The 25,377-nt window shown below is 39.3% G+C and overlaps 2 protein-coding genes across 4 annotated transcripts in view; both read right to left on the bottom strand.

Annotated features, from left to right (window-relative positions):
• Window positions 1–17,420, bottom strand: part of LOC118404548 — a 31,322-nt gene extending 13,902 nt beyond the window's left edge. Inside the window, exons 1-3 of one of the 3 annotated variants that reach the window (XM_035803699.1) lie at window positions 16,602–17,407; window positions 8,786–8,839; window positions 938–1,077 (exon numbers count right to left, since the gene is read on the bottom strand). In XM_035803699.1, coding sequence (XP_035659592.1) covers window positions 938–1,077; window positions 8,786–8,839; window positions 16,602–17,177 — 770 coding nt within the window. In that variant the 5' untranslated portion in view covers window positions 17,178–17,407. Of the gene's footprint in view, window positions 1–937; window positions 1,078–8,785; window positions 8,840–15,573; window positions 16,168–16,601 lie in introns of those variants that run through there. The other 2 variants (XM_035803700.1, XM_035803701.1) reach the window with 2 other exon arrangements.
• Window positions 17,421–22,809: 5,389 nt separating this feature from the next.
• Window positions 22,810–24,860, bottom strand: LOC118404912. Its single transcript, XM_035804295.1, has 3 exons — window positions 24,734–24,860; window positions 23,591–24,293; window positions 22,810–22,935 (listed from the first exon to the last, which is right to left on the bottom strand). The coding sequence occupies exons 1-3, from the start codon at window positions 24,858–24,860 to the stop codon at window positions 22,932–22,934; spliced, it is 834 nt and encodes a 277-aa protein (XP_035660188.1). The 3' UTR covers window positions 22,810–22,931.
• Between the last annotated feature and the right edge of the window lie 517 nt (window positions 24,861–25,377).

The following is a 25,377-nucleotide window of genomic DNA, read 5'->3' as shown; positions in this document are numbered from 1 at the left end:
GGCTCTATTTTTCTGTGTTGACCAATGCTTGATGCGGTAACTGTGATAACCAACATGTATATCAAAAATAATCTCATGGAAAAATCTTACTTGCCCGATCGGACAAGTGGGGAAGGACATTCACTTGCCCGATGGACACTTTCACTTGCCCGGGACAATCAGACTTGTTCAACCCTGCAACACCTGGACCTTGTACCCATAAATCAGATTCTTAGGGCAACAACCCCATCCACAAGGCCACCTTACAGATTGTCAAACTGTGTGAGAAAAGATCCCACAGTCGTAACTGTACACACAGTTAGGAAAACACCCCACGCTGAGAAATAATTGGGTCTTGGCATTGGAATGCGAAGTAACGACATTCTATTCAGCCTATACTGTTGTTAAGGGTGCCGCTGTACAATTCTGTACATGTACGTTTGACTCTTGAGTGCAAGGCTAATTTGTCAGTAGAAGTACGTTCTTGGGGCTGAAATATATTTTTCTATCGAAATAATATAATAATGTTTTTGGCAATGGCTCAGGGGCGGAGGCAGTTATGTTGCACCTGTTGTTGCTGATACTATGGAGTATCAGTATTGAATTCAGACAATGAGAATACTGTATTATTTTGTCTCTTTGATACAATTTTAAATAGCTTAAGAGAGAGAAATCACAAATGAAAGAAAATGTTTGCATCTTGCCATGTAAAATTTCTTACCTTAGGTTAGTCTCTTTTTTTAACAAAAAATTCCCATACCATAATCCCACCCCATAAATAATGTTCTGTCCCTACTAGACTGTTACATTGAATGTACTACTCTTACACAGGGGAGGGATCATTGCTGCCATGGTTAAAACTTCTTACCTATTCATTATTATTCTTATTTATTTTTAAATCCAGTGTCATAATCCCACCCCATCATTAATGTTCTGTCCCTACTAGACTGTTACTTACTCAGGGGAGGGATCATTGCTGCTACGGTGGCCATCAGGAGAAGGTGGACCCAATCTCTGTTTGGAGTAGAGCCCTGTGTCGCTTGTGTTGTTATTCTCTGTTGTTGTTGTTGTGTTTTCTGTGTCAAAGATGAATTGTTTCTGGATAGGAAATAAGCAAAAATATATTGTCAGTAAACAAGCTCTCAAAACATAAAGTTTGAGACTTAGAAAAGGCAGTGCAGAGAGCTTCAAATTGTGTCTCTTTTTTTTTACATTGTGTGAGATACCCATCCTTGATATTGTATGTTCTGTCCCTACAACATTGCTGTAGATTCATTTACGTTTGCAGTGGATTTATGTTCATGGTGGCCTCCCCAATGCAAATTCGTGGCACCATGAAATATACATTTTCCACTATTAACGCTAGTTCACCTTTATCCGCTGGGTGACCTTTATCCGTTGTCTTTAAAAACAGCACATTTAGGAGTATCAAGTCTGCTGACTGTGGTTTCAAATTTGCAATATTTTCAAAATGTTCCGATTTGAAACCACCTACCGTCGACTTTATATCCCTAAATACGTTTTTTGTACAAACAACGAATATAGGTTACCCTTGAATAAAGGTGAACCAGTGTTACTAACTTTACTACAGAATTGTTTCAACCATGTATTCTACACACCGCAAAAATCAGAGTCCGTTTTCCCCTCTAGTTTTCCCCTCTACCACTGACAAAATAGAAGAATGTGAGAGTAAAAAGTGATGACATGAGAAGAAGAAAAATGAATCTACTGAGTGTCTGAAACAGCACAAGATAGACTGGGACAATGTTAAAGTTCTTGATCAGGATCCGGACTGGCTTGCAAGGGGGCCATCCGGCCATGCAGATCCGACAACAGAAGAGCACGTTGAACAGGGACAGGGGCGCCACTATCTGACACCTGTGTATGACTGTGTCTTGTCACGTGACAATGTCCATCAGCCGTTACATGACAGAGAAACTCCAAGATGAGATCTCCGGGTTGACAAAGAGACAGAGTTTGTCTCGAAAGCTTCCCCAAGCTAATTGAACTTTTAATAGTTGTGTGTTTGTTGTTTAAATCTTTGTCAGATGAATCTACAGTATCTGATGTTAACAGCCCAACCCCTCCTCGGATATCATCTGAACTGTCCCTAATACACAATTTACAGTACACACAAGCTCCAAGGCTCGCTGCACATCCAACCAACACTCCCCACACTTGACTCGTCACTCCACAAAATAGAGTTTCAGTCACTTGGTTACCGAGTTTGTTTACTTTTGCGTGGTGGTTTTAAGCCCTCGACTGGTGATAACCGGTGAGTCGGGCCCCCAGCAACGCTACGCGGTTTCGTCGTGTGGGGTGTCCCCAAAAATGTGACTCACTCCAGGACACCATTAGCTCACTGAAGTAGCCATTTGATGCTTCCAATTCTGTATTGGTTATGGGTTTAGGCATGGGTTTATGAATGAAGGTTTTATCCAGCCTTAAATTTTGTCTGTCCATCACATTGTTTGGGAACCCAATTGTCTTTGATTCTCCTTGTTAAACATGTTATTTTAAGCTCATGAAAATAGATTTTCAACAGTATTGTGTCATGAAGATGTTTGGGATTGATATTTTTTTCTGTCCGAAAAAGCAAATTTCCGTCCTGGGACGGAGTACTGGCTCCTTGCAACAACACTGGTTATGACCGATCAGAAATGAGTAATACTATTATTATCAAGTATTATTAATAATAATAGCCTTTATTGCACATTATTATTATTAGCCAGTATTGCTGATTTAGGAAATGAAGGATATACAAATGTAATGCTAAAAATACTTTCCTGTTCCACTTTTTTCTAATTTATTTCAGAACATTTATATCACGGATCTACATTTGATTCGGGTGTAACAGGCCAGACCCCTGATCAAAATCGCCCTGGGGTAGATTTGAAACAGGGGCATGTTCTGGTCTGTGACACTGGTTGTACCATAAATATTCTACAGGTGCTTCAAATCAACCCGTCTTAGATTCTTCAGGAAACACCTTAAAGTTCTGCTGACTCAGAGACACTTCTACAGGTGCGGTCTTAAGGTCGACTCATCGAGCCCTTAAGGGCCGTCATTCAAACAGTCTTGGCTCAACAGCTGTTATTACACGCCGTCTTAAGAGACCCTTAAGGAGGCTGCCGGATGTCTGTTAAGGGTTCTGAATTGTTTTCTTCAATGAACCATTAAGATGGTAAGGACATACTACAAGTAATGCTGGTTGCATCGTTGTTCATAAGATCACAATTGAATATTTAGCCCATGAATAAAAAAACTCTCTTTCTTTCTCTCTCTGTATATGATGGTAATTAGCCATATAGTAATTACCTGGTATACATATGGTCACCTCCTTGATATGGTAAACCTACTGCAATCAGACTTTCATACATCATACATATTATAAAAATTACAATGTCAACAATTAAAAATCTAATCCTAAATTTACAACTGAATTTACAAATTTAATCTTGAATTTATAACTGTCAAAGTCCTCAGAATTACTTTCAAATTGTTAATACATGCATGCCAATTTCTGTATGGTATATATTAAATAGATTTTCTGTAATTTGTTATCCACATTCATGCCAAGGAGGCAATATTTGGTGTAATTGACTTCATGAAGTTTAGCATTTTTGCATCAAGGTGGTCTTACTAATCGACTCGTACACTTATGAATTTAGTGTAAAGCGTTGTTGGTAGTACTACGTCTCCCTATTCAGACCTTAAGCTCCTATACATGTACATTCGTTTGTACAATGATCTCTAAGCCAAACAAATCGTAAATTGTCTGGGCGGAGTTCTGTCGCCTTTCAACGCCAAACTAACAGCATAGACGTTACAAATTGTTCAATGTAACATTTTATCCTCACAAAAAGCGTCTGGTATGTTGTGTGCATTGATTAACCATTGTTGCTTTTTTTTTCTCCGCCGCTGTTATTTTTACCCATGATTTAGAGTGCACAGTTGAAAGGGCTCTTGTGGCGCATACCAACCTAACGGTACTTGTAACGCTCTAGTTCATCCATACACGGTAACACTGGTGCTTTTTTTGGTGCTTTTAACTCGTGATGTCTACGAGAGGGTCTACGTGCCCTTTTCTGTAAGGCGTAGTCGCTATTTTAATTTACTGTTAATTATAGCTTTAGTTTTATTGCAAATTCATGCCCGTGGGCTAATTGCAGGTAACATACAAGATTCAAACAGTGTAAAATACAATATCACATGTGTCTAGTCTAAAACTAGTGAGAGCTAACTCTAGATCCTGGGTTATTGGGTTCGACTCCTTATTTGAAGACAGTGGAAGACGAAAGATCCCACCTTTTCTATTATGTGTGAGTTTTGTGATGTTAAAAGGAGGACTGTTTTCTTTTTATCATTGAATGTAAGAAAGTTTGGATGGAATTTGATGGCCTCTTTGAACAGCTCTTTTCTTTCTTGGTTATAGAGAGGGCAGTTTGACATGAAATCTTTCACACACGGATAACCTCTTGTACCGTCCTCTCTCAATTTCGAGAGGATGGGCACTTAAATTCTAATTTTGCTGATTGCCGAGCGTAAATCAAAATTATCTAATTCTAAGTATTTTTCCATAGTATGTGCTGTTTTACAGGTCTTATAAAATCTTAGCTTACCAGTATCTATACTCAAGTTATGACGAGAGGTTTGGATAAACATATCAGAGATTCTAGATCTTATCATTGTACATATAGATCTGATATCACTAAGTGAGTTACATGAATAGAAAAGGTAGGAGTGGCCACTACCATCTAAAATTTCTTTCACTCGTTGTAACAAGGTTCTTCTGCGACTATTAGAAATAGAATTATGTTGATACAAAAGGGCATCAGCTTGTAATAAATGTCTATGAGAATCCATTTGTAATAATCGTAGCCAGTAACGAATAACACGGACAGATATATCTAAGTCTAAAGGAAATCTGCCAAGCTCCGCTCTGGATGCTAAATTACTACAATTTCTTGGAACTCCGAGTATATTTTTACAAAAACGGTGATGGGAAATTTCAATTGGGGAGTTGTCATTAATAGACTCTGTGCCCCAAATTTCACACCCATATAGGAGAATCGGCTTTATACAGGAATCAAATATTTTTAACAAGCACTTTGGCGAGACAGATGAGCGAATGAGAGATTTCAAACTATACATAGCTTTACGAGATTTGAGTGAAAGTTGTTTTTTGGTCAGGGAGAAGCTTCCTGACGATGTAATAGTCAGGCCTAGATAGCAGTAAGAATGTACTACGTCCAGAGTGTCTTGATCAAATACAAATGTTTGGTTTCGGAAGGATCGGCCAGATTTGTTGAAAATCATAACTTTAGTTTTCTTAAGATTAACTTGGAGTTTCCATTTCTTGCAGAAGGCACTTAATCTATTGAGCGCGCATAGCAACCCTTTGTCTGATTCAGAAAGTATAACCACATCGTCTGCATATAACAAGCACGATACAAGTAAATTATGTAGGGAAGGTGGTTCACATTCGGCATTATCAAGAACATGAACGAGGTCATTAATGAATAAGTTGAACAATGTAGGGCTTAGATTGCAGCCTTGTCTAACGCCTTTTTTGGTTACAAATGGAGGCGTTAATTATAGCAGGCCTGCTCGTATTTAACATTAAGTGTTGTCAGTTAATTGTTTGTGAAGCATTATTGATCAGTTTTATTCTATGCAGTGCCTTATGCAGTGTTTTTTGTTATCCCAAATTTATACTCAGCTATTTTTTATCATTGCCCAAAAGCCATAACAGAGCCACCTGTGTTTACTAGTTTAGGCCACACCAATTTAATTTCTTGGTTCACTGATTTTTTCATAAAAAATATGGAGCGAAAGGGCGAAATAAAAATTAAAATTAAAAATTGTAAAATGGTTGGGGTAAAGGTAAGGACTAATCCAAAACATAAAGAACAAAAAGTTTTGAGCTTGAAAAAAGTACAAAACCACTATTACTGTACATTAACAGCACCTGTTCGTTGAAAATTACAAAAGTAGTGTCAGTTTTTATGTTTGTCCCATTCTTCATGAATGAAAAATATAACTGCAATAATAATCCCTACATTTTAAGGAGCTTATGATATAAAGGCCAATTTGCTACACCAGATAGTTAGTGAATGGCTTCATTAATGGTGAAAATTTGCTGAGTGTTAATTTTTATTTTTTATTTTTTTCCAAAAAATAGGATCGAGCGAATCCGTGAACCAAGAAACTAAATTTGTGTGGCCTTAGTTAGTCTTGTTTAATCAGACTCCCCATGAATATTATGGAACAATTCAATGAACTCATTCCCAAAATCTTTCACAACAACTTTTTATTGTTGAGCACAACCTGCTTTTATTGTTAAAATAATTGCCAACCTACTGCTCAGTGGGGGGTAAGTGAGTTCGAAGAGGGTTGAACACACGAGGGTCTGCATGGGGATCCCGGCAATGATTAACGGTAAATTTATATGATAGGAAGGTTGGCAATTATTTTAACAATAAAAGCAGTAGGACTCGTCATGCTCAATGATGAATAGGGGTGGGTACCGGTACAGAAAATTCAGGTCCGGTTCAGGTCCAAAGGATCAGGTCCAGGTCCTGATGCAGTATGTCTCATACCAATGATCCATTTCACTACAAACAAATCTGTTCAGTGGGGTAACTGGCGTTTTAAAATCCTACAACGCTAACTGCACCGGTACGATTGGCTGTAAAACTTGGTAGGAATTACTATAAACTCTACACTTCTTCACTCTTGTTATTTTCTTCCACCAGCAAGCGCCAAAGCGTGTGAATAACTGATAAAATAATCTGTTGATTTTCTAATTGGTCCAACATCCAGTCCACCTAATTCTTTCTGGACTGGTCCAATAAGAAAAAACGTTTTTGTACCGGTACGCTGTACCGATACCCAGCCCTAACAGATACAACACAATAAAAGCAGTAGGACTCGGTGTGCTCAATGATGAATAGTTCACGTGAAAGATTTTAACAAGGAGTTCATTGATTGTTCCATTATGTTCATGCGGAGCCTGTCTGATTATACTAGACTGAAATCTCAACACATATGGCACTTTTTCAATGCAACTTTCAAAAAATCTTTTTTTAAAGATTTTTTTAAAACATCTTAAGATTTTTTTAAAACATCTCAAGATTTTTTTTAAAACATCTCAAGATTTTTTTTGAACATCTCAAGGTTAAGTCGAAACATCTCAAGATTTAACACAAAGTCCCAAGTTATTTGGTATAAGGCCCAATCTATACACAGTTTTTACCGATATCTGTGGAGATGTCGGGAGGGATCTGGAACGTTGGCTTTGGGACACCCGTGGCGCTTGTAGTCATAAACAGCTATATAGCCTAATGAGTCCTCATTATAAGCTAATGAGCCCTCCCGAAGTCGGGACACATCTACACGCACGCAGAAGCTGTCCGGGACCCCTGCCAAGCTATCGGGGACCCCTGCTAAGCTATCGGGCGAATGGTCCGGACCTTTCGGGAGAAATTTTCCCGATATCTTTATGGCGATATTGCAGTTCCATCTAGACGCTGAAGAAAAAAACTGTCGGCGAGAGGTTGTCGGCTCGCCAATATCGGGAAAACCCGTGTCTAGATCGTGCCTAAATCTCAACATTTTTTTCAACAAAATGTGAAGACCTCCACTGGGGGTCATTATGATCTGTTGAATAGTAGAGATCTGAAGTTTCTCACAAAATATCATATATTAAAGTATATGCTGTTAAAGGCTACAAGCATTAGTCCAATCTAAGTGCTATGCTCAGTCCAATAATGACCTGCTCGCTGTTTTCTGTTTAATGGCCTTGGAATTTTGGTACCTTCAACAATGCCATTTATCTGCCAGTAAGGTAATAAAGTTTGACATCGTTGTATGATCAGAGCCAATTGTCTGTGTGCACTGCCCTTTGGACTACCAAGGAGACCCATGTACACCCTTCCAAACATTATATTACACACTCATTCATTTTCTTTTGACATCCATTCCATTGTTAATCTCTTATGACAGGTACTGTATTCAGTCCTCAATGCACTGCTAATTGGATATTGGAAATATGTCAGGCATGAATTTTTTCTCGATATTGTAGCAGCTAAGTTCTGCTTGTACATATTCATCATAAAGTATCGTTATAATAGAGAAGCTCTTTGAATTTTTAAAGGACTTTGTGAATGTTAGCAGGTGGGAATTGCTAACTAAGGCCACACCAATTTAATTTCTTGGTTCACGGATTTGCTCGCTCCTATTTTTTGGAAAAAAAAATGAAAATAAAAATTACCACTCAGCAAATTTTCACCATTAATGAAACCATTCAGCAACTTTCTGGTGTAGCAAATCGGCCTTTATATTATAAGCTCCTTAAAGAATGGGTACAGGTGCTGTTACTGTACAATAATAGTGTTTTTGTACTTTTTTCAAGTTGAAAACTTTTTTCTTTATGTTTTGGATTAGCCGTTACCTTTACCCCAACCATTTTACAATTTTTATTTCGCCCTCTCGCTCCATATTTTTTATGAAAAAATCCGTGAACCAAGAAATTAAATTGGTGTGGCCTAATGTAAAATATTTCCCTTATCGTTTCATTGGTGATGTGACTAAGTAAAAATGTATAACTTACATCTTTGTTGGCAGCTCACTTTGGACCTATTCATCATATAGCAGTATTGTTATAATAGAGAAGCTGGTTGGATTTTGAAAGGACTTTGTGAATGAGTGATATTAGCAGGTGACATTTGCCAGCTAATGTAAAATATTTCCCTCCCAAAGTTTTCGTTTGTGATGTGACTAAGTGAAACTGTTTAATACTTACATTTTTGTTGGCAGCTTTAAATCTCTCCACATCCACTGGTACAGGTCTCTGCACCTACAAAAACGAAAAAATTGTAAATCGCTAAGCAAAAAAACACCTGCAGTACCTTAGCATAACCGCTAGGAGCCAACAATTTTAGGGAGCAATGCAGAATGTCACATACATGCAAAATATAATCAAAATCTAATTGTTGTGATAAAAATGTGTTTAGCGACTGTATGCAGGAAAATATGGAGTAACTTCTAAATTTTGAAATTAGTACTTTAAGGACAATTACACACGTCATCTTTGTGGTTGCTAGATGGAACACCCGATATTCAAAAGATTTGTGATCCCATGTTGCCCCGCCCTCCTTGGTCAGAACGTAGAAATGAAAACAAAAATAGTAAACAGTAAATATTTGACGAACATGTAGCCGTTGTCTCATTGCTTGGCCACATAATTGTTACGCTTTCATTGGTTGAACTGCTAATTGTGATGGACTGTCGGGATCAGTCAATTTCAGATGGCAGTATACGTAATAACTACCTGTAACGTTACCTGGCCGGTTACCGCACTGTTCAGATTCTATCCTAAGTCGGGGCGTCCAGAAGATGTATTGTATGCTTTGAATAAGTCTGGCAACTGTTTTCAGGTTGACTTCAACTTTTGGCAGTGAGTGATTTCAACAATGTTAGCGGTCAAGGTTACATGGCTATCCTACCACAACCAACGTAACTAGATAGTGTTGCGACTGGAGGTTAAATGCGGTCACACACAAAACCCCCTCCCTATACTGTTACGAATACAATTGTATGTGTGTCCTGTTGTTTAAAACCGTTTCTAAGGCGTTGCTTTGTATGAGAATGTTTAAAAATAATTAAACCAAACGTTATCAAAACCGTTCCGTATAACATGTCGTCAAGCAATGCTTTACTTCATTTTAAGTGTTGCCAACCACTGGGTTGAAGTAGACCGCTACGTTGTTTTAAATCTACCCTGTCGGTTGGTAAGTGCTCCCCACCCCTTTTTGTTTTGTTTGGGTTAATTGAATCTTGGTGGGGCCAACCACAGGTGGCCTTGTGTCTGATTCGGTTACACGAAACGGTATGAAATTTACACCACCCCATCTGGGGTTTCCTGACTTAAAAGCAAAGGGCACGTGGGGTACTAAAGACGGGGGTGGCCGAAAATGTACCGAGTATTTTCCTACCTGTATGTCATAAAATAAACATGTAGCAAATTTCCTATTCACGTATCTATAAGAAGAGGTAACGCTTCTTGTTTTGAAAAACTCCGAATTTCGGGAAGCAAAACAAATATCACTTTCTCTTTAAAAATAAATGAAGTACGGTTCCAAGAGGGTTTGTTGCTACAGTTGACAGAGTTTCAATAAACGTGTTTTTCGTCTTTTGTCCCTCTTTGTTGAGTGGAAATAGATAGGTTATATTTTTAGATATGATGTCATAAATTTCGAGAGCTCGGTTACCTATTGAAGTGTACGTTGTTTAGGTTTCTCTTAACGTTAAACAAAATACACGTGTCCTAAAGTGGTCTAGGGCCTTTACACGGAATGATTTGATCTACGAATTTTTGGCACAATTATATCATAATTGATCTGTTTGACTCTCAGACATCCAAGCGGGCTCCGTGCAGACCAAGAAGGTATTATATTTTCGAAATTACCTATGGAACATTATTTTTTCCGAAGCAAAATACACTTTGGGACTTTGTCAATTATTATCTACTATACCGTCTTCTAGGCTACGTATACGTTTGTTTTGTAGATTGACACAATACTGTGTATATGCATACTTATTGTTGTATATATCATATAACAGAATGTGTGACTAGTTCGAGTAGGTCCGTTTGGAACCCAGAAAAATTATGCGCAATTTTCAAAACGCAATTTTTTTCTGGTTGTCTTTAATGTCCGTATTCTTTGAAGCATGGACATATACTTCAACCATATACAGTTTATTTTCGTTATACATATTTTTATGAAATCAAAGGTCAATAGAGTTACATGAAATTTGTAAAACTGAGTAGCTTAGCAAATAGAAATGGACGCAAAGCCAGGGCTCTTCGTGATATCTTACATGGATCAACAACCTTGCATGGATCAAACGCCAATTAAATATACTTTCACGTACCGTCCTTCAAAGTCAGTACACCTAAAGTGGTGAAAATGTCAAAGGCCCAACGAGGGCTACGGATGAAACCAAGCAAAGCAGTATTGTGGGTTTTTTTAGTTGAAAGGCGTGCAAATCATCGTGAATTTCGTCAATTCTAGAAAGAAAAAATCAAATCCCGCTGTCTAACGTCTAAATACCAGCATCCCCCCCCCCCCGCGTTTGTATAATAGACCGACTCTTTACGAGTGTCTATCCGCACGTACAACCCTTCGCGTTGGTCCGTCCAGTCGCCGTAGGCTAGGATTCAAACACAACTTACACGCACTATCGAACACGGTACATATCTTCTACACTCTGTAATGAATAATATTGCTTTTACAAAGAATATATGACTCATAATTTTGTTCTAAACAGGGAAAATCTGATGGAATCTGTTTTTCCATTTTCTTTAAGTTTTATATGTATTAGGAGAGTGTGTGTATATTTTGTACCACGTCAATTTTCAACCTCGGAAAAATGTAGGCTATGTCTTTGATTGACACTTTAAAGTCTTGGCCTTTCACCAGACAACGTTTGTCGCGTGTTTTGAGCACGTGGCACTCACAGTAAGTGTATTGGATTACTTTGTATAAGAAGCATGATCGGGAAGTAATTCTAAAGGTATTAAATAAAGCTTTTCTTTAAAATGATTTTACGACTTATTTCTAAGGTTAGTTATTTTAGGATACAAAGGATATGACTAATTTCTTATTTTTCACTAGCATATAGAATTAAAAACGAAGCATATACAGAAATTTATTTTAGAATAAAGATTGTCCTGTTTTGTGTTGTTTTAAGATCAAGCTCCTAACGGATTTGTAGCTTTTTATGTCGCTGTGTTTTTGTTCTTATATGGCGCCGTTTTCAACGCGTCAGTATAGCAAAGCGTTTGTAAAAAGGGACAAATTTAAAGATATATTTACACTATGAGCGAGCAAGAAAAACGTGAACAAAGAAATGGGAGCTCATATATCTCTCTATGTTGCAATTGATGGATAGATGGGATGATTAAATACATCAATTCTTGGAAATTGGTGCGTGAATTATAAAAGGCCTTGTCCTTAGAATAACTTTAAGTCATAAGAGTACGTCCAACATAAGATTTTTTGGTTCAGAAGCGGGACTATAAAATCTAAGAACACGTCATACACTGAAGCCGTAACCATGGTTACTAAAGCCGCTAATATGACTAAGTGCTGAGAAACATCAGACCGGGAATTAGGTCTACTTTTAGAAGAATTTTTGGTGCCCCAGTTAAAGCTGAGATCTTTAAATAGTAAGCCTTGCGAAAAAAGGAAATAGAATAAGATAAAGATGCCATTAAGGTATGATTTGAAAAATCAAATGTTTATTACGCTTAAACTAAAAGTGTTCTATGGAGAATTATAATGTAGCATTCATTGCAGATGATGGTGAAGTATTATCGGTAAATTTGCCGTTTTTGTCCGCTACCGTTTTCTGAATGAAATAGTTCTCTGTTTGCTACAATTTTTGGTTACTACGTACCGTTTTTATGCTGCTACCGTTTGCTGTTAGCTACCGTTTTCTGGCTGCTACCGTTTTGGTTACTACTGTTTTTATTTCGCTTCTGTTTCCTAGTTACTACCGTGTTCTGTTTGCTACCGTGTTCTGTTTGCTACAGTTTTTGGTTGCTACCATTTTCTTGCTGCTGCCGTTAGCTGCTTGCTACTGTTTCCCGGCTGCAGCATGCTACCGTTTTGGTTGATACGGTTCTTCTCAAGCTACCGTCTGCTGCTAGCTACTGTGCTGTTTCCTGGCTGCTACCGTTTTGAGGTATGTCCAGAAATGTCCTGCCGTTTTCTACTTGCCAGTGTTTTATGCTTGATACCGCTTTTGATGATTACTGATTCTATATCTCGTAGCCCTCGTTTTTCCGGCCGATAACTTTTACTCACTGCCACTGTTTTGTGCTTGCTACCGTAGTATACCGTTTTTTGCCTGCTTCTTGTTTCTGTTTACTAACTACCGTTCTACAGGTTTTCCGACACAGAGCCTAGAAGTTATTCGTCGAGTTACATATTAGGCAAGGGTCAACAAAGAACTGAGTAAGACTGCCACTGTCAAACCGCAAACAAAATGGTACCGCTAACCGGATGCCTTTATGGAAGCTGCGTTGCCCCAAGCCGTACAAATGCAACAGTGGAATTCTAAATCAAAGGTCTGCGATCAAACGGAAACCCCCCATGCAAAGGAATACATTTCCTGTTGCGTTGACGAAACTTCTTGTTCAAACGCCCGAACGATTTTTGATGTCGTAGAATTGTCAAGCAGGCTGTGACTGAACTAACTACCGACAAGAATCTAAGAAAACCATTTTCGTAGCAAGGCAGATGAATTTCGTACGATGCATTTACGTCTATCCCAAGAATGCATTCAGTTTGTGATCGCGTGGCAAATATGGTTAAGATCGTGATTTGCTTGATACCCCTGTCACATTATCCACGATCTTCGGGCGTATCGATGGGAGATCGGCCATATTTAAGATCGACAGAGGGTTGCGCGTATTTTTCACCTGAAAACCGTCCCTGTCACATATAAGCCATTCTTTGTACCTTGAACAAGTTATGTTATTATTATTACAAATTAAGTTATTATTACCATTAGCGAGGCTCGGGCGATTGCCTCAAAATCGTCGTCCGATCGATTTTCGCCAAATGTGACGGGTTCAAAGACGCGTCCTACAACAATGTACTAATTATGTGTTTCGTACGGTACAAAGGCTATCTATTAAAAGGTTGAAATCTTGATATCTCCGTGCCATGTAAATCATTGATACTAAACGCCAACCTTTAGTATTGATTTTGTGTAGGTGGGTACGCACTTGAAATGCCAGTGTTGTAGATTATACTGTTAAATTACAGCACGCGACTGCCTATCATGATTAGCAGTTCAACCAATGAGAGAATGGTAATTAGCGGTTTGACCAATAAGATCTTGTCTACGCTTCTGTCAAATTTTATGTTTTTATTTTTTATTTCTTGGTTTAAGACTTTTATTTTGAAAACCTATACAACAGCACTTTAGAGTTTGAAGTAGACTATCTATAATGGGCGTTGCTACTAAAAGTCTGAACCAGAGGTTTAGAACAAAGCGCTTCTTGTTTTTAATATTAAGTACTGGTATAACGTTCGGGAGTATTAAGTTCTGCATTCTCTACCACTTGTCGAAGAATGGACTCAGGAAAAAATCGATGTTATCAAGGCCAATGGAAATAACAAAAATCTCGTAATGTTACCTTATGTAAAGTTGAATTTCAATCTAACTTTATTGAGATTATCAATGAAAAAGTTGCTTAAGTATGCTATATGTCTGTTATATCAATGAAAATTTATCATATTTCAAAATACATTTGGGACGTTACATAATCCGTTTTGAATGAACTCAACCAGGCATAAAATATGAAGCATGTCACATTTTGTTATTATAATCTGAGAGCACTTCAGAAAATAAACGGAAAAATCCATAATACAATTTTGGTGACTTTTTTTAGATTAATCGATATTAACATAAAACCTCGATGATTTTCTGCTACCTACTCTTATGGGCTCTTATTGTTCTAGACTGTTTTTTTAGAACAATAGAACACAAAGAAATGTACCAGTTTCGTGTATGTAAAGTATCATATATCAATATGATAAGGTCAATGCACAATTTGAGACTACTATGTCAGTGCCTCACTAAGAACATTATTGCGAATTCTTTTTTTCTTCTTTGTGGAATTGTTGCTGACATGCGAACAAATATCTATTTTTTTTTCCAATGCGAGACTGGACGAAACACTCTTCTTTTGCATTTGTATCTACGGTTGCTAGTCAATGTGTTTTCAATGTGTCGTTAGCGTGTTTCGCACCCTTGCACGCAACCCAAGATAAATCAAACCACCAATAGAATGCTTGAACGCCTAATTGACTTACGTAATTGTATTTTCATTGGTACGATAATAAATGGTTACAGTGTTCCCACGCAACACCTTTGTATTCCAGTAACGATTTCGGTGGGGACGTTTCAAAATTGATTTTAGAGGAGGGAAGAGCAAACAAAAACGGTCGACCCCGTTATAGCTAGCTCCGGTGTACTTTGGATTGTGAATAAATCAAAGTACAATCTTCATTTATATCTTTTCAAAGGCTAGTTGCATTGAAACATTATGTTTTCTTTCCATTTGATAAAGAAAATTTTTCTTAGATCATGATTTAATCAAAGGTAAATCAGATAGGATGTACGTTTCTTGGTCGACCTCGTTGTAGCTCAGATGTACTTTTGATTGAGAATAAATTAAAGTACAATCTCTTTTATATCTTTTTAAAGGCTATCTGTATTGAAATACTATAATTTGTATCCATTTCAAAACAAAAATACGTATTAGATCATGATTTAATCAAAGGTAAACCAAATTGGATGTATGTGTTTTTTTGTCGACGCCGTTGTAGCTCAGATGTACTTTTGATTGTGAATCAAAGTACAATCCTTTTTTTAAAGGCTTGTTGTATTGAAATACTATAATTTGTATCCATTTCAAAACACAAATTCGTATTAGATCATGATTTAATCGAAGATAAAACAAATTGAATGCGTGTTTCAACTGTCCACGGGGGTCATGGGTTGTATCATGACACCTGTTTGATTCAATTAGTCCTGAATGCGTTCCACGTTTTGATGACCATATATAGTTACCGGGGATAAGTTGATTTTACGGCGGCGATAATTCAATTAGGCAGGGCACGTTTTGGTCCGAAGGGGCGATCATTTTACCACGGAACGACGGCGTTGTTTGTGTTGTTTTTACCGCGAGTTTTATCAACAAATCTTTGATACCTATATGTTTGTATATCAACCAGAATCTATGAGTAGATGTTGAAAATGGAGTTTTCTTTGTAAGAATTCAATCCAGGACAACGAAAATTGCAAACATTTTAAGGAAAGTGGTTTGGGCGCACACAACAACGTGTTGCATTAGTGGCTTTTCATTTGGTCGTAATTTGCGTGTTTTGTGTGTGTTTCGTGGTCGCCTCGTTGCTAACCACCCTACTATAGCACGTCCTGCCTATAGACCACTTGTATACATACGAGCCTACCCCTCTAAAAAAGGGGGACCTTGCCTTTAGTGAATGGGGACAATTCTTTCTGCATACAAGGGTGTTTTTTGTTCCAATTGGGCCCCTTGGCGGCTTGCGTTGCCGGGAGTCGTCCTACGCCTGAGCAAGATTCCTGAAACGGCCGGGCACTAAGTTTGTGTACACTAAACTATGTACAAAAGAGGACTGGCCCCTTCTATTTACAAGGGGTCATCGTGGGAATGTTGCACATATCCTCTTGCAGTTTAAGGAACGGAAGGATTAGGAGGGGGGTAGTATTTGTGCTCTCCAAGTGGAGGTTTGTCTCTTGCATGTTTTGAACGTCTTTTGGGCATTATTTATCTCGACTTCTAATCAAGAATTCTAACCGAGAACAAATCTCGATTAAAAACAAAACGACTTAAAAGGCGTCAAAAAGAAGCTCTAGGATACCCTTTAGTTGGAGAGTAGATATTTTTAGGAGTGGTACTAAAAATACTGAGTCACTACATCTGTCGTCTGATATCCGTCCTGTGAAACATGACCCCATAGGTAGCGACTGATGAGAAAAATGATAGCCCGACTCACCTGGTACGATGGCGCTAGGGTGTCTTCTATCTCGTGGTCGATTTCGGGCGAGTAGTTTTCGACCCCCGAGTCGTCTCCCGTGCCGTCGGGATCCTTCCCCAGCCTCGGGGAGATACGAGTTCTACCCTCGGGAGTCAAGCTTGGCTCTCTTCGGCCAGCGTTTCTGTCATTCTTGACGGCAAGGCTGTTAGAAGTCTGATGGTTGTTGGAGTCCCCGGCGTGCGGTTTTTGTTGCCGGGCGTTGGCGGGTTGCCTGCCGCCGGTGTACTGCCTGTTGTCCCGTAGCGCTTCGTCCAGCTCTCCCGTTAGAATATTCACTTCAGCGTCCACGTTTTTAGACACAGAAAAATCACTCTCAGTCTGCCAGTACGGTGATTTCCTCCCAGTATTTTCACCAACACCAACACTCAGAGATCTCGAGTCCCGTTTCTGTCGTTTCTCACCGCCTCTTTCCTTCCCGTCTTCTCTCCCGTGGTCTTGCGGGATGGTTTTCCTGGTTTTGCCGTTTTGCACGTGCCCCTTGACGCCTCCCTGTGGTTTGTCTTCCGACGTTTTCTTGCTGGACCCCGACCCCATATTCGCATCCCTGGCTTTCTTTCCTGTCAGAAACACCCCTATCGCTTCCCTGACCAAGACATATTCTTCCCCTCAGGTGAAAGCGTCCAAAATACGCCGCTTAGTCACTATCTGACGCACGTTTTAGCCTCTAAAGAGGAATCACGGCAGAATACGTGGTCACGCCAGACCTGCACCATAACAAGTGCTTCGCTCTCTTTATAAGACTGCTTCTGACATCTGAATCACGGCGCTGTGACGTCACTAAATCGCTTTGAACTCCCGACCAATCAGCGTGCGCGCACTAAACAAACGTTTCACAAAGAGTTCGCGGCTAAGCGGCAGGACTGACGATTTGTGCTTTGTTTCTCTCCTTGGTTAATTAATGTCGTTAATTTTAGCATTCTACTATTAAAAAATTCCTTACATTGTACGACTATTATAAATAGTCTAATACGATAAGGGGTATCAAAATAAAAATATTCAATTGAGGTACAGGAAAGCAATAGACTGCTATCAATGTCGCACGGTTTGAAGAAAATATGTGATCATTCCTCCCTACTTGTGATGTTCACGGGTGAATTGTTGCCAAGAGGCGCTTTTGAAGGGTTATCGGGCAGTGATTACGGCGCCTGAAATCGTCACGGCCCCTTGAAACAAAGGCCTCGGTACAACTGCAGTGTTTGCTTATCCCCCAAAGTGATCCTCCCGGCTTGGTGTACGAGTGGTCGCCCAAGGGACGGCACGCTCCACCGCATAATAACGTTCTAGAACTTGGAGAGAATATTGAGTAGGGGACTAAGAGATCGCGGATTTGCGAAGATCCACCTTTAAGCCGCGTGTTTGTGGATTATTCACTAATCGGCTTGTAGAAAAAGCACGACCCTCAAACTCTTAGTCCGGTGTTTCAAAGTCCGCAGAAATACCTCGTGGGTTAAAGAAGTGTAAATATTGATAAGAGAAGTGTGTACACATAGATTTGTGTGGGACAAAATCAACATTGACAGACTGGTAGCACTTTCCCTGATTTTGCCACTTACTTTATTTACAATCTGTGAAATTTTGTAGTTGAAAAATCAATGTTTTTCTTTAAGAAATTGTTTTGGTCAGATATTTTGCAAATTTCGCGTTCCCAAAGAAAGCACAGATCGCGTTGAATTGTCTCTATGATCGGCCAGCAACCAATGAGAGGCCAGGTCGTTTCAACGTTACTTTTTGATTTGTTTGTTTGTTTTTGTTGACATATGAAGTTGATTCTGTTGAAGTTGAGGTATTTTTTACTTAAAAAACCGAACCCCTCGTTCAGTTGCTTTTCGAAGCCTTCGTCATTGCAAGGTTGCGAAGATCGAATAGACAAGCCATGCTGCAGGGTCAGAGCTGCCGCTAGACGGCGCTAGTGAGTGGGCAAACCTACGCGGAGCAAAGCTCTAGAGAAATAAGCTCAAAGTACAGAATTATACCTTCGAAATTGAAAAGGATTACGTATTGAGGGCTCTGCTGTTGACTTCAAATCACCCGGATGGAGGTACCGGTCTGGCGAACCTCCATACCGTATCAGCCACATGGTGATTTACATCATTCGCCCGGACGGGAAACCTGCTAGAAGAAAGGGCATGCTACCCCGTATATATATATATATATATAAGGGGCGGTATAACCCCAACGGGCTGTAATACACCGTATGACTATGACTAGTGACTGACTAACTGCGCCGGGGTCGGGGGTTCAGCAAAACTCGGCTATGTACTGCTTGATGAGTGTACATAACTGATGTGTTGCGCCTGTAGGTGGTTTTATGGTTAAGAAAAATAAAATCTAAAATATTTCAATGCAATCTAATGGAAATGTATTTTACAGTCTACACGAAACATGCTGTCAATATTTCAAGTAGAGGAAAGGGTTGATGATAAATTAAATGTAATTTGAATAAATCTTATACCATACAAAATGTACTGTCTGTTCTTATCTTCTTGTACTGCTCTTATCATAAAGATACGGATTGTTCTTAATTCTGAAGAGTTAAAATTGTTATTGATACAAAACATGTCGTTTTATATAATTTACAGTTGTGGAAGGTAGTGTGAATAAAATTGGGTTATTTAATGACAATGACTTCATTGGGGAACTTTACAAATTACTTATCTGCTAATATAAAATGCCTTCACAAGTAATGAACACAGTCGGCAGTAATAATTAACGCCCTAGAAGAGCAGCGGTATGATTAAGATAGATAGTTACAATGGCAAGGGACTTTATGGCATATAAATGTCCAATATGGGCTAAATGCAAATAAGACAATAATATCATCCATCTTTGGCTTAAATCTATTGTCTCTTCTTAAAACATATGTAGACAAATATGGAGTTCTCTATTTACATCGTTCTTTTTCAGATGACATGATATAGGTCAATATTTTGTCTGTTGTATTAAAGTTTGTACATTTCTGGTCTAGTAGTGTGTCACCTACAAGAAAACTACGCATTCCTATGTATATATATCAGGGTTCTCCCCAGAGAGTGGAATAAGGGAGGCCCTCCACTATACTCTCAGCCAGCTCCACTATACTATTTTTCAAATTTAGTGTGTTTCTTCCCTATTTTCTTTGTTAGTTTTGCTAAGATTAATGACAATTCACAGATTTTTGTACCAAGTGGCATCACTTTTCCAGTCAGTATTGTCTGCAAAAACTTGTGAATGAGCAATGATCAAAACAATAGTAGTTTTGCCACTTCACAACAAAGGAATAACAACAGTATATTATATTTGTAGTATTTGACCCCCTCTGTCATTGCAAAATGAACCCATTTTCATGAAAGTGCAGCGCGTTGGTGCGGGTTATTTTTGCCAGCCCCTCCACTATACTAAAAAGTTCTGGGTAGAACCCTGTATATAGTGAACATTCGCTAACCAAGTATTAATTCTTATCTGTGGTATTGTTGATAAAAAATACATACTCGGTCACAATGAAAATCAGTAAAATTGCATTGTCCAGCATGCAATACCCTAAGTACAGTAAAAAAAAGATACAAATTGCACATTTCAGCAATCTTTTTCAAGTATGTCATCTGAAATATTTATAACATATTTGTAACTAAAAGATGCTATCCTTAAGTAAAAGAGGTAGCCATTAGTAATATATAGATAATGTGAATAGTTACTTATTGAGCTCGCAATGTCAGGGTGTTCTCACAATTGGCAATAGGCACCATAGGGTAGACACTTATCTGTAGTGACTGTTCAAAAACGTGATCGCCTTTCTGTGATCACCAAGGTTCCTCCGAGCGACAATTAACTTGTTAAGTGAGTCGGCTATGTCAGGATGTCCAGTGTCCTCACTAAAGATAGCTCGCCTCATCTGTAATGCCTGTTCAAAATAACCTATCGCCTTTCTGTGATCACCAAGGTAACCCCAGGCTTCACCCAAGTTGTTAAGTGAGTCGGCTATGTCAGGATGTGCAGTGTCATCACCATAAGTACTTCGCTTCATCTGTAGTGATTGTTCATGATAGCTGATAGCCTTTTTATGATCACCAAGGTGACTCCAGATTGTACCCAAGTTGTTCAGTGAGTCGGCTATATCAGCATGTGCAGTGTCCTCACTATAGGTACTTCGCTTCACCTGTAGTGATTGTTCATGATAGCTGATCGCCTTCTTGTGATCACCAAATGTACTCCAGGCGTTACCCAAGTTGTTAAATAAGGAGGCTATATCAGGATGTGCAGTGTCCTCACCATAGATACTCCGCCTGATCTGTAATGATTGTTCATAATAGTCGATCTCCTTTCTACAATCACCAAGCTTACTCCAGGCGACACCCAAGTTGTTAAGTGAGTCGGCTATGTCAGGATGTGCTGTGTCCTCACCATGGATAACGCGCCTCATCTGTAGTGACTGCTCGTAATAGCCGATAGCGTTTCTGTGATCACCAAGGTCGTTCCAGGCGGAACCCAAGTTATAAAGCATGTCGGCTATGCGAGGATGTGCAGTGTCCTCATCATAGATACGACGCATCATCTGTAGTGACTGTTCATAATAGCCGATCGTCTTTCTGTGATCACCGAGGTCGCTCCAGGAGGTACCCAAGTTGCTAATTAAGGAGGCTATGTCAGGATGTGCAGTGTCCTCACCATATACACTTTGATTCATCTGAAGTGACTGTTCGTAATTCTTAATTGCCTTTCTGTGATCACCAAGGTCACTCCATGCGTTACCCAAGTTGTTAAGTGAACCGGCTATGTCAGGATGTGCAGTATCCTCACCATAGACACTCCGCCTCATCTGTAACGATTGTTCATAATAGTCGATCGCCTTTCTATGATCACCAAAATGGCTCCATTCGGCACCCAAGTTGTCCAGGTTCACAGCTACGTCAGGATGTGCAGTGTCCTCAGCATAGATACTCTGATTCATCTCTAGTGATTGTTCATAATAGCTGATCGCCTTTCCGTGATCACCAAGGTCACTCCAGGCGTTACCCAAGTTGTTAAGTGACGCGGATATGTCAGGATGTTCGGTGTCCTTACCAAAGATACTTTGCTTTATCTGTAGTGACTGTTCATAATAGCCAATTGCCTTTCTGTAATTACCAAGGTTGCTCCAAGTGGCACCAAGGTTGTTAAGTGACATTGCTACGTCAGGATGTGCAGTGCCCTCACCATAGATACTCCGATACATCTCTAGTGATTGTTCATAATAGCTGATCGCCTTTCTGAGATCGCCAAGGCCACTCCATGCGTTACCCAAGTTGTTAAGTGAGTTGGCTATGTCAGGATGTGCAGTGTCCTCACCATAGATACCTCGCGTTATCTGTAGTGACTGTTCATAATAATGGATTGCCTTTTTTTGATCACCAAATTCGCTCCATGCGTTACCCAAGTTGTTGTGTGACATAGCTATGTCGGGATGCTCAGTGCCATCACCATATATATGACGATTCATTTGTAGTGACTGTTCATAAAAGTCGATTGCCTTTTTGTGATCACCAAGGCTCCCAAAGACGTTACCCAAGTTGTTAAGTGATCCTGCTATGTCAGGATGTGCCGTATTTTCACCATAGATACTCCGCATTATCTTTAGTGACTGTTTATAATAGACGATTGCCTTTCTGTGATCACCAAGGTCACTCCAGGCGAGGCCCAAGTTGTTAAATATGTTGGCTATGCCATGATGTACATCGCCCTCACCATAGATACTCCGATTCATCTGTAGTGCCTGTTCATAATAGCTAATCGCCTTTCTGTAATCACCAAGGTCGCTCCAGGTGATACCCATGTTGTTAAGTGTGTCGGCTCTGTCAGGATATGCAGTGCCCTTACCATAGGTACTTCGCCTCATCTGTAGTGATTGTTCATAATATTCGATTGCCTTTCTGTGATCACCAAGGTACCTCCATGCGGTACCCAACTTAGTAAGTGTGTCGGCTATGTCAAGATGTGCATTGTCCTCACCATAGATACGGCGCAACATCTGTAGAGATTGTTCAAGATAAATAACAGCGTTTCCATTATTACCAAGGCTTGTCCAAGCCTGACCCAGGTTAGCAAGTGAATTGCCAATTTCAACATGTGCAGTGTGCTCACCATGTTTTGAAAGATTTTTATTAAGTGCTTGCTCTGCCCAGTTCCTAGAATTTTCGTAATCACACAAACTTTCGTATATCTCTACCTTTAGTTCTGAAGAGTTGTCAAACAACATGGACTGCTCTTTCTGTGGCCCACTGTCGTTCAGCTTTGAAATGAAGTGCTTTAATGGCATGGCAGTGTAATAATATCTCATTAGCTGATTTCTATTTGAGAAGTAAAACACTTTCTTCAATTTCGCCCCAATGTCTGTATTTGTCGACATTGGCGGTAAAGCTGACAAGTTTTCCACCTGCCCACCATTGTTCATGTATGTCCGCAGCCTCAGTTCTGCTGAGATACTGACCATCACCACCAGGTGATGTGCGTTGTCACCATTCACAAACCCACCGTTTTGCAGCTCCTGAATAGTCTCCCAGATTGTGGTAGGTTGTATGTTATGAAGTAGCGCCCAACAAGACACAGCAAGGCTTGAAAATCGATATATCTCTTTCTTTACATTCAACAGATTGCCAGTTAGATATTGCTCTTGAAACATTTGTGCATTTTCACTCAGCATAGTAATTGCCTCTTGAGATGAAAATATTCCATCATTTTCTTCATGCTGACGGCTCCATAACGACCTGTACTCATCTACCAAGCGCTTGTCTCCTTTGATCAATGCCACATTTCCAAGTACAGTAGCAAGGTGGTAGCCTTTCTTTAAATACAACGTCAGGTCGTCTTTCAGAACATTGATCATATTGCTTGTTGTGTGAATAAGTTCACTTGTTCCTCTGCCCAGTGGAGTTTTGCATGCATGCGGCATGGCTCCATCGAACGCAAACCCTCGCGGTGTTACAGAGTCATAGAACCAGTTTTCTAGCGGGTCGTCTGAGTAGAAATCATTCAGACACTTAATCGCCATGGCTGGGAGAATGGTCTCTCCCAGATTGATCACTTTGAGATGCAGGTAATGAGTGAGGTAGCGGAAATACTTAACATTATGCTCTGTTTCATCCTCTACCAAAATGGCGAACTCCAGATCAGAGTATGGGGTTACCAACCCTGTGGCCTGTGAACCCAAACCTATCATGGCGTACTTACAGGGAGGTGGACCCATAACCTCAATACATTCATCTACAAGGCCTGCCAAGAACGTTTTCCGCTGTTGGACAATTGTCTGTAACAAAACTTTGATTGCTTCCGCTCTCTTCTTCTCCACTTCTGTTATCTCTGGGTCGTCGTCATCAAGGGAATAAGGATCTATCTCTTGTTCTATTCGTTTCATTTCTTCTTCTACATACTCTCTATCTTTCTTCAATATTGATTTGTGTTTCTCTGTGTCACCCATGTCCATGACTTTTGCTGTCTTCATTACATGCTTAATGAATAACTGGTTGATTCTTAGGATCATTTGTTTAATGCCCTCTCTATCCTCAATTTTTGCTCTTACCAGTGCTGCGTTACAGAGTGCAGCAGCCTTGGTGAAATCACCCCCCTCTTTTGACTGGATTCCTCTCTTCAGATAGACGTCACCCAACTGGTACAGCGGCTCTGCCTCTTTTGTGTGCTGGCCTGTCACAAAAGTAGCATTTTAGAAAATTGATACTTTTTGATACTAAATCTTTTTTGCAATACATAATTCTAGCAGTTAATGTATGCAGAGCATCCGAATACGCCAAATCTCATCTCAATTATATTTTTTCGTGTCCTTGTGTGCATCATTCTAACATCAATGACAATTAAGGATTGCTAAATATCCTGTAACTTTGTTACAGTGACACCATTACTCATATACATGTTGTTTAAGCCGCATCTATTGTTGAGAATGACATTTCTTCATTCAGAGCGACCCCAAGTTTTGCACACAAAAAACATAGAGCTCGAAACATATACCTATACACACGTCAAATATATCTATATAAGATATCACTTTCAGTATTGTTAGTATTAAAGAATATAGTGTCTTACAATACTTTGGCAATGTGTTGGATAAATACATTATAAAAACTTACCTTTATTATGTACACTCTTGAGCGCAGCTGCAAAGCTGTGTTCTGCCGTGTCCAGGTCTCCTGTCTGCAGGGCCCTGCAGCCCTCCTGTAGGTGTTCTTTATATATACTGTAAAATGTATGTTGCATAATCTTAACGTTAAAGTATTCCATACTCTTGTCAACATGATACGACTGACATGTTGATACATCTCACTGAGCAGTGAGCCCTATTTCAGGAAACATCGAAATAGTGCTAGATAAATTGATTACAACCAAAGTGCATTTAGTGAAAATTCTTTTACTATTTTATGGCGTTATTCAACAGCAAAATTTATTGAAACAACAGAAATACAGCGACTGTCGTAAGACCAAGTACATCTATACATACATACAAACAAACAAGACTATATGAGTCAATTAACTTGGAGACAACTATAAAATGACGCATGCTATGAATTCTAAACATTGTTTGCCTATTTGTACACTGTAGGGGTTATCTCCTTCCAGAATGTATACGTATTTTCATTTATGAAGATATTGGATTAAAAGTAAACAGCAGTATCGTGATCACAGCAAGTTTATATATACATTGTAAGCCAGCCGTATGTACATTTATAGTTTCCTTTAATACCTTCCTTTAATTCAAAACGAATGTAAGTAATGG

This window comes from Branchiostoma floridae, chromosome 17 (assembly GCF_000003815.2).
Source record: "Branchiostoma floridae strain S238N-H82 chromosome 17, Bfl_VNyyK, whole genome shotgun sequence".
NCBI lineage: Eukaryota > Metazoa > Chordata > Leptocardii > Amphioxiformes > Branchiostomatidae > Branchiostoma > Branchiostoma floridae.
This window is presented reverse-complemented; position numbering and strand designations above follow the sequence as displayed.

What these genes read in the sequence shown, in the direction of transcription:
- LOC118404912 (XM_035804295.1), bottom strand. Translation starts at nt 24,860, where the DNA reads ATGCAACATACATTTTACAGTATATATAAAGAACACCTACAGGAGGGC. An exon ending in CAAGAGTGTACATAATAAAG is followed by an intron (nt 24,294 to 24,733) that starts GTAAGTTTTTAT and finishes CTTTTGTGACAG; the next exon opens with GCCAGCACACAAAAGAGGCA.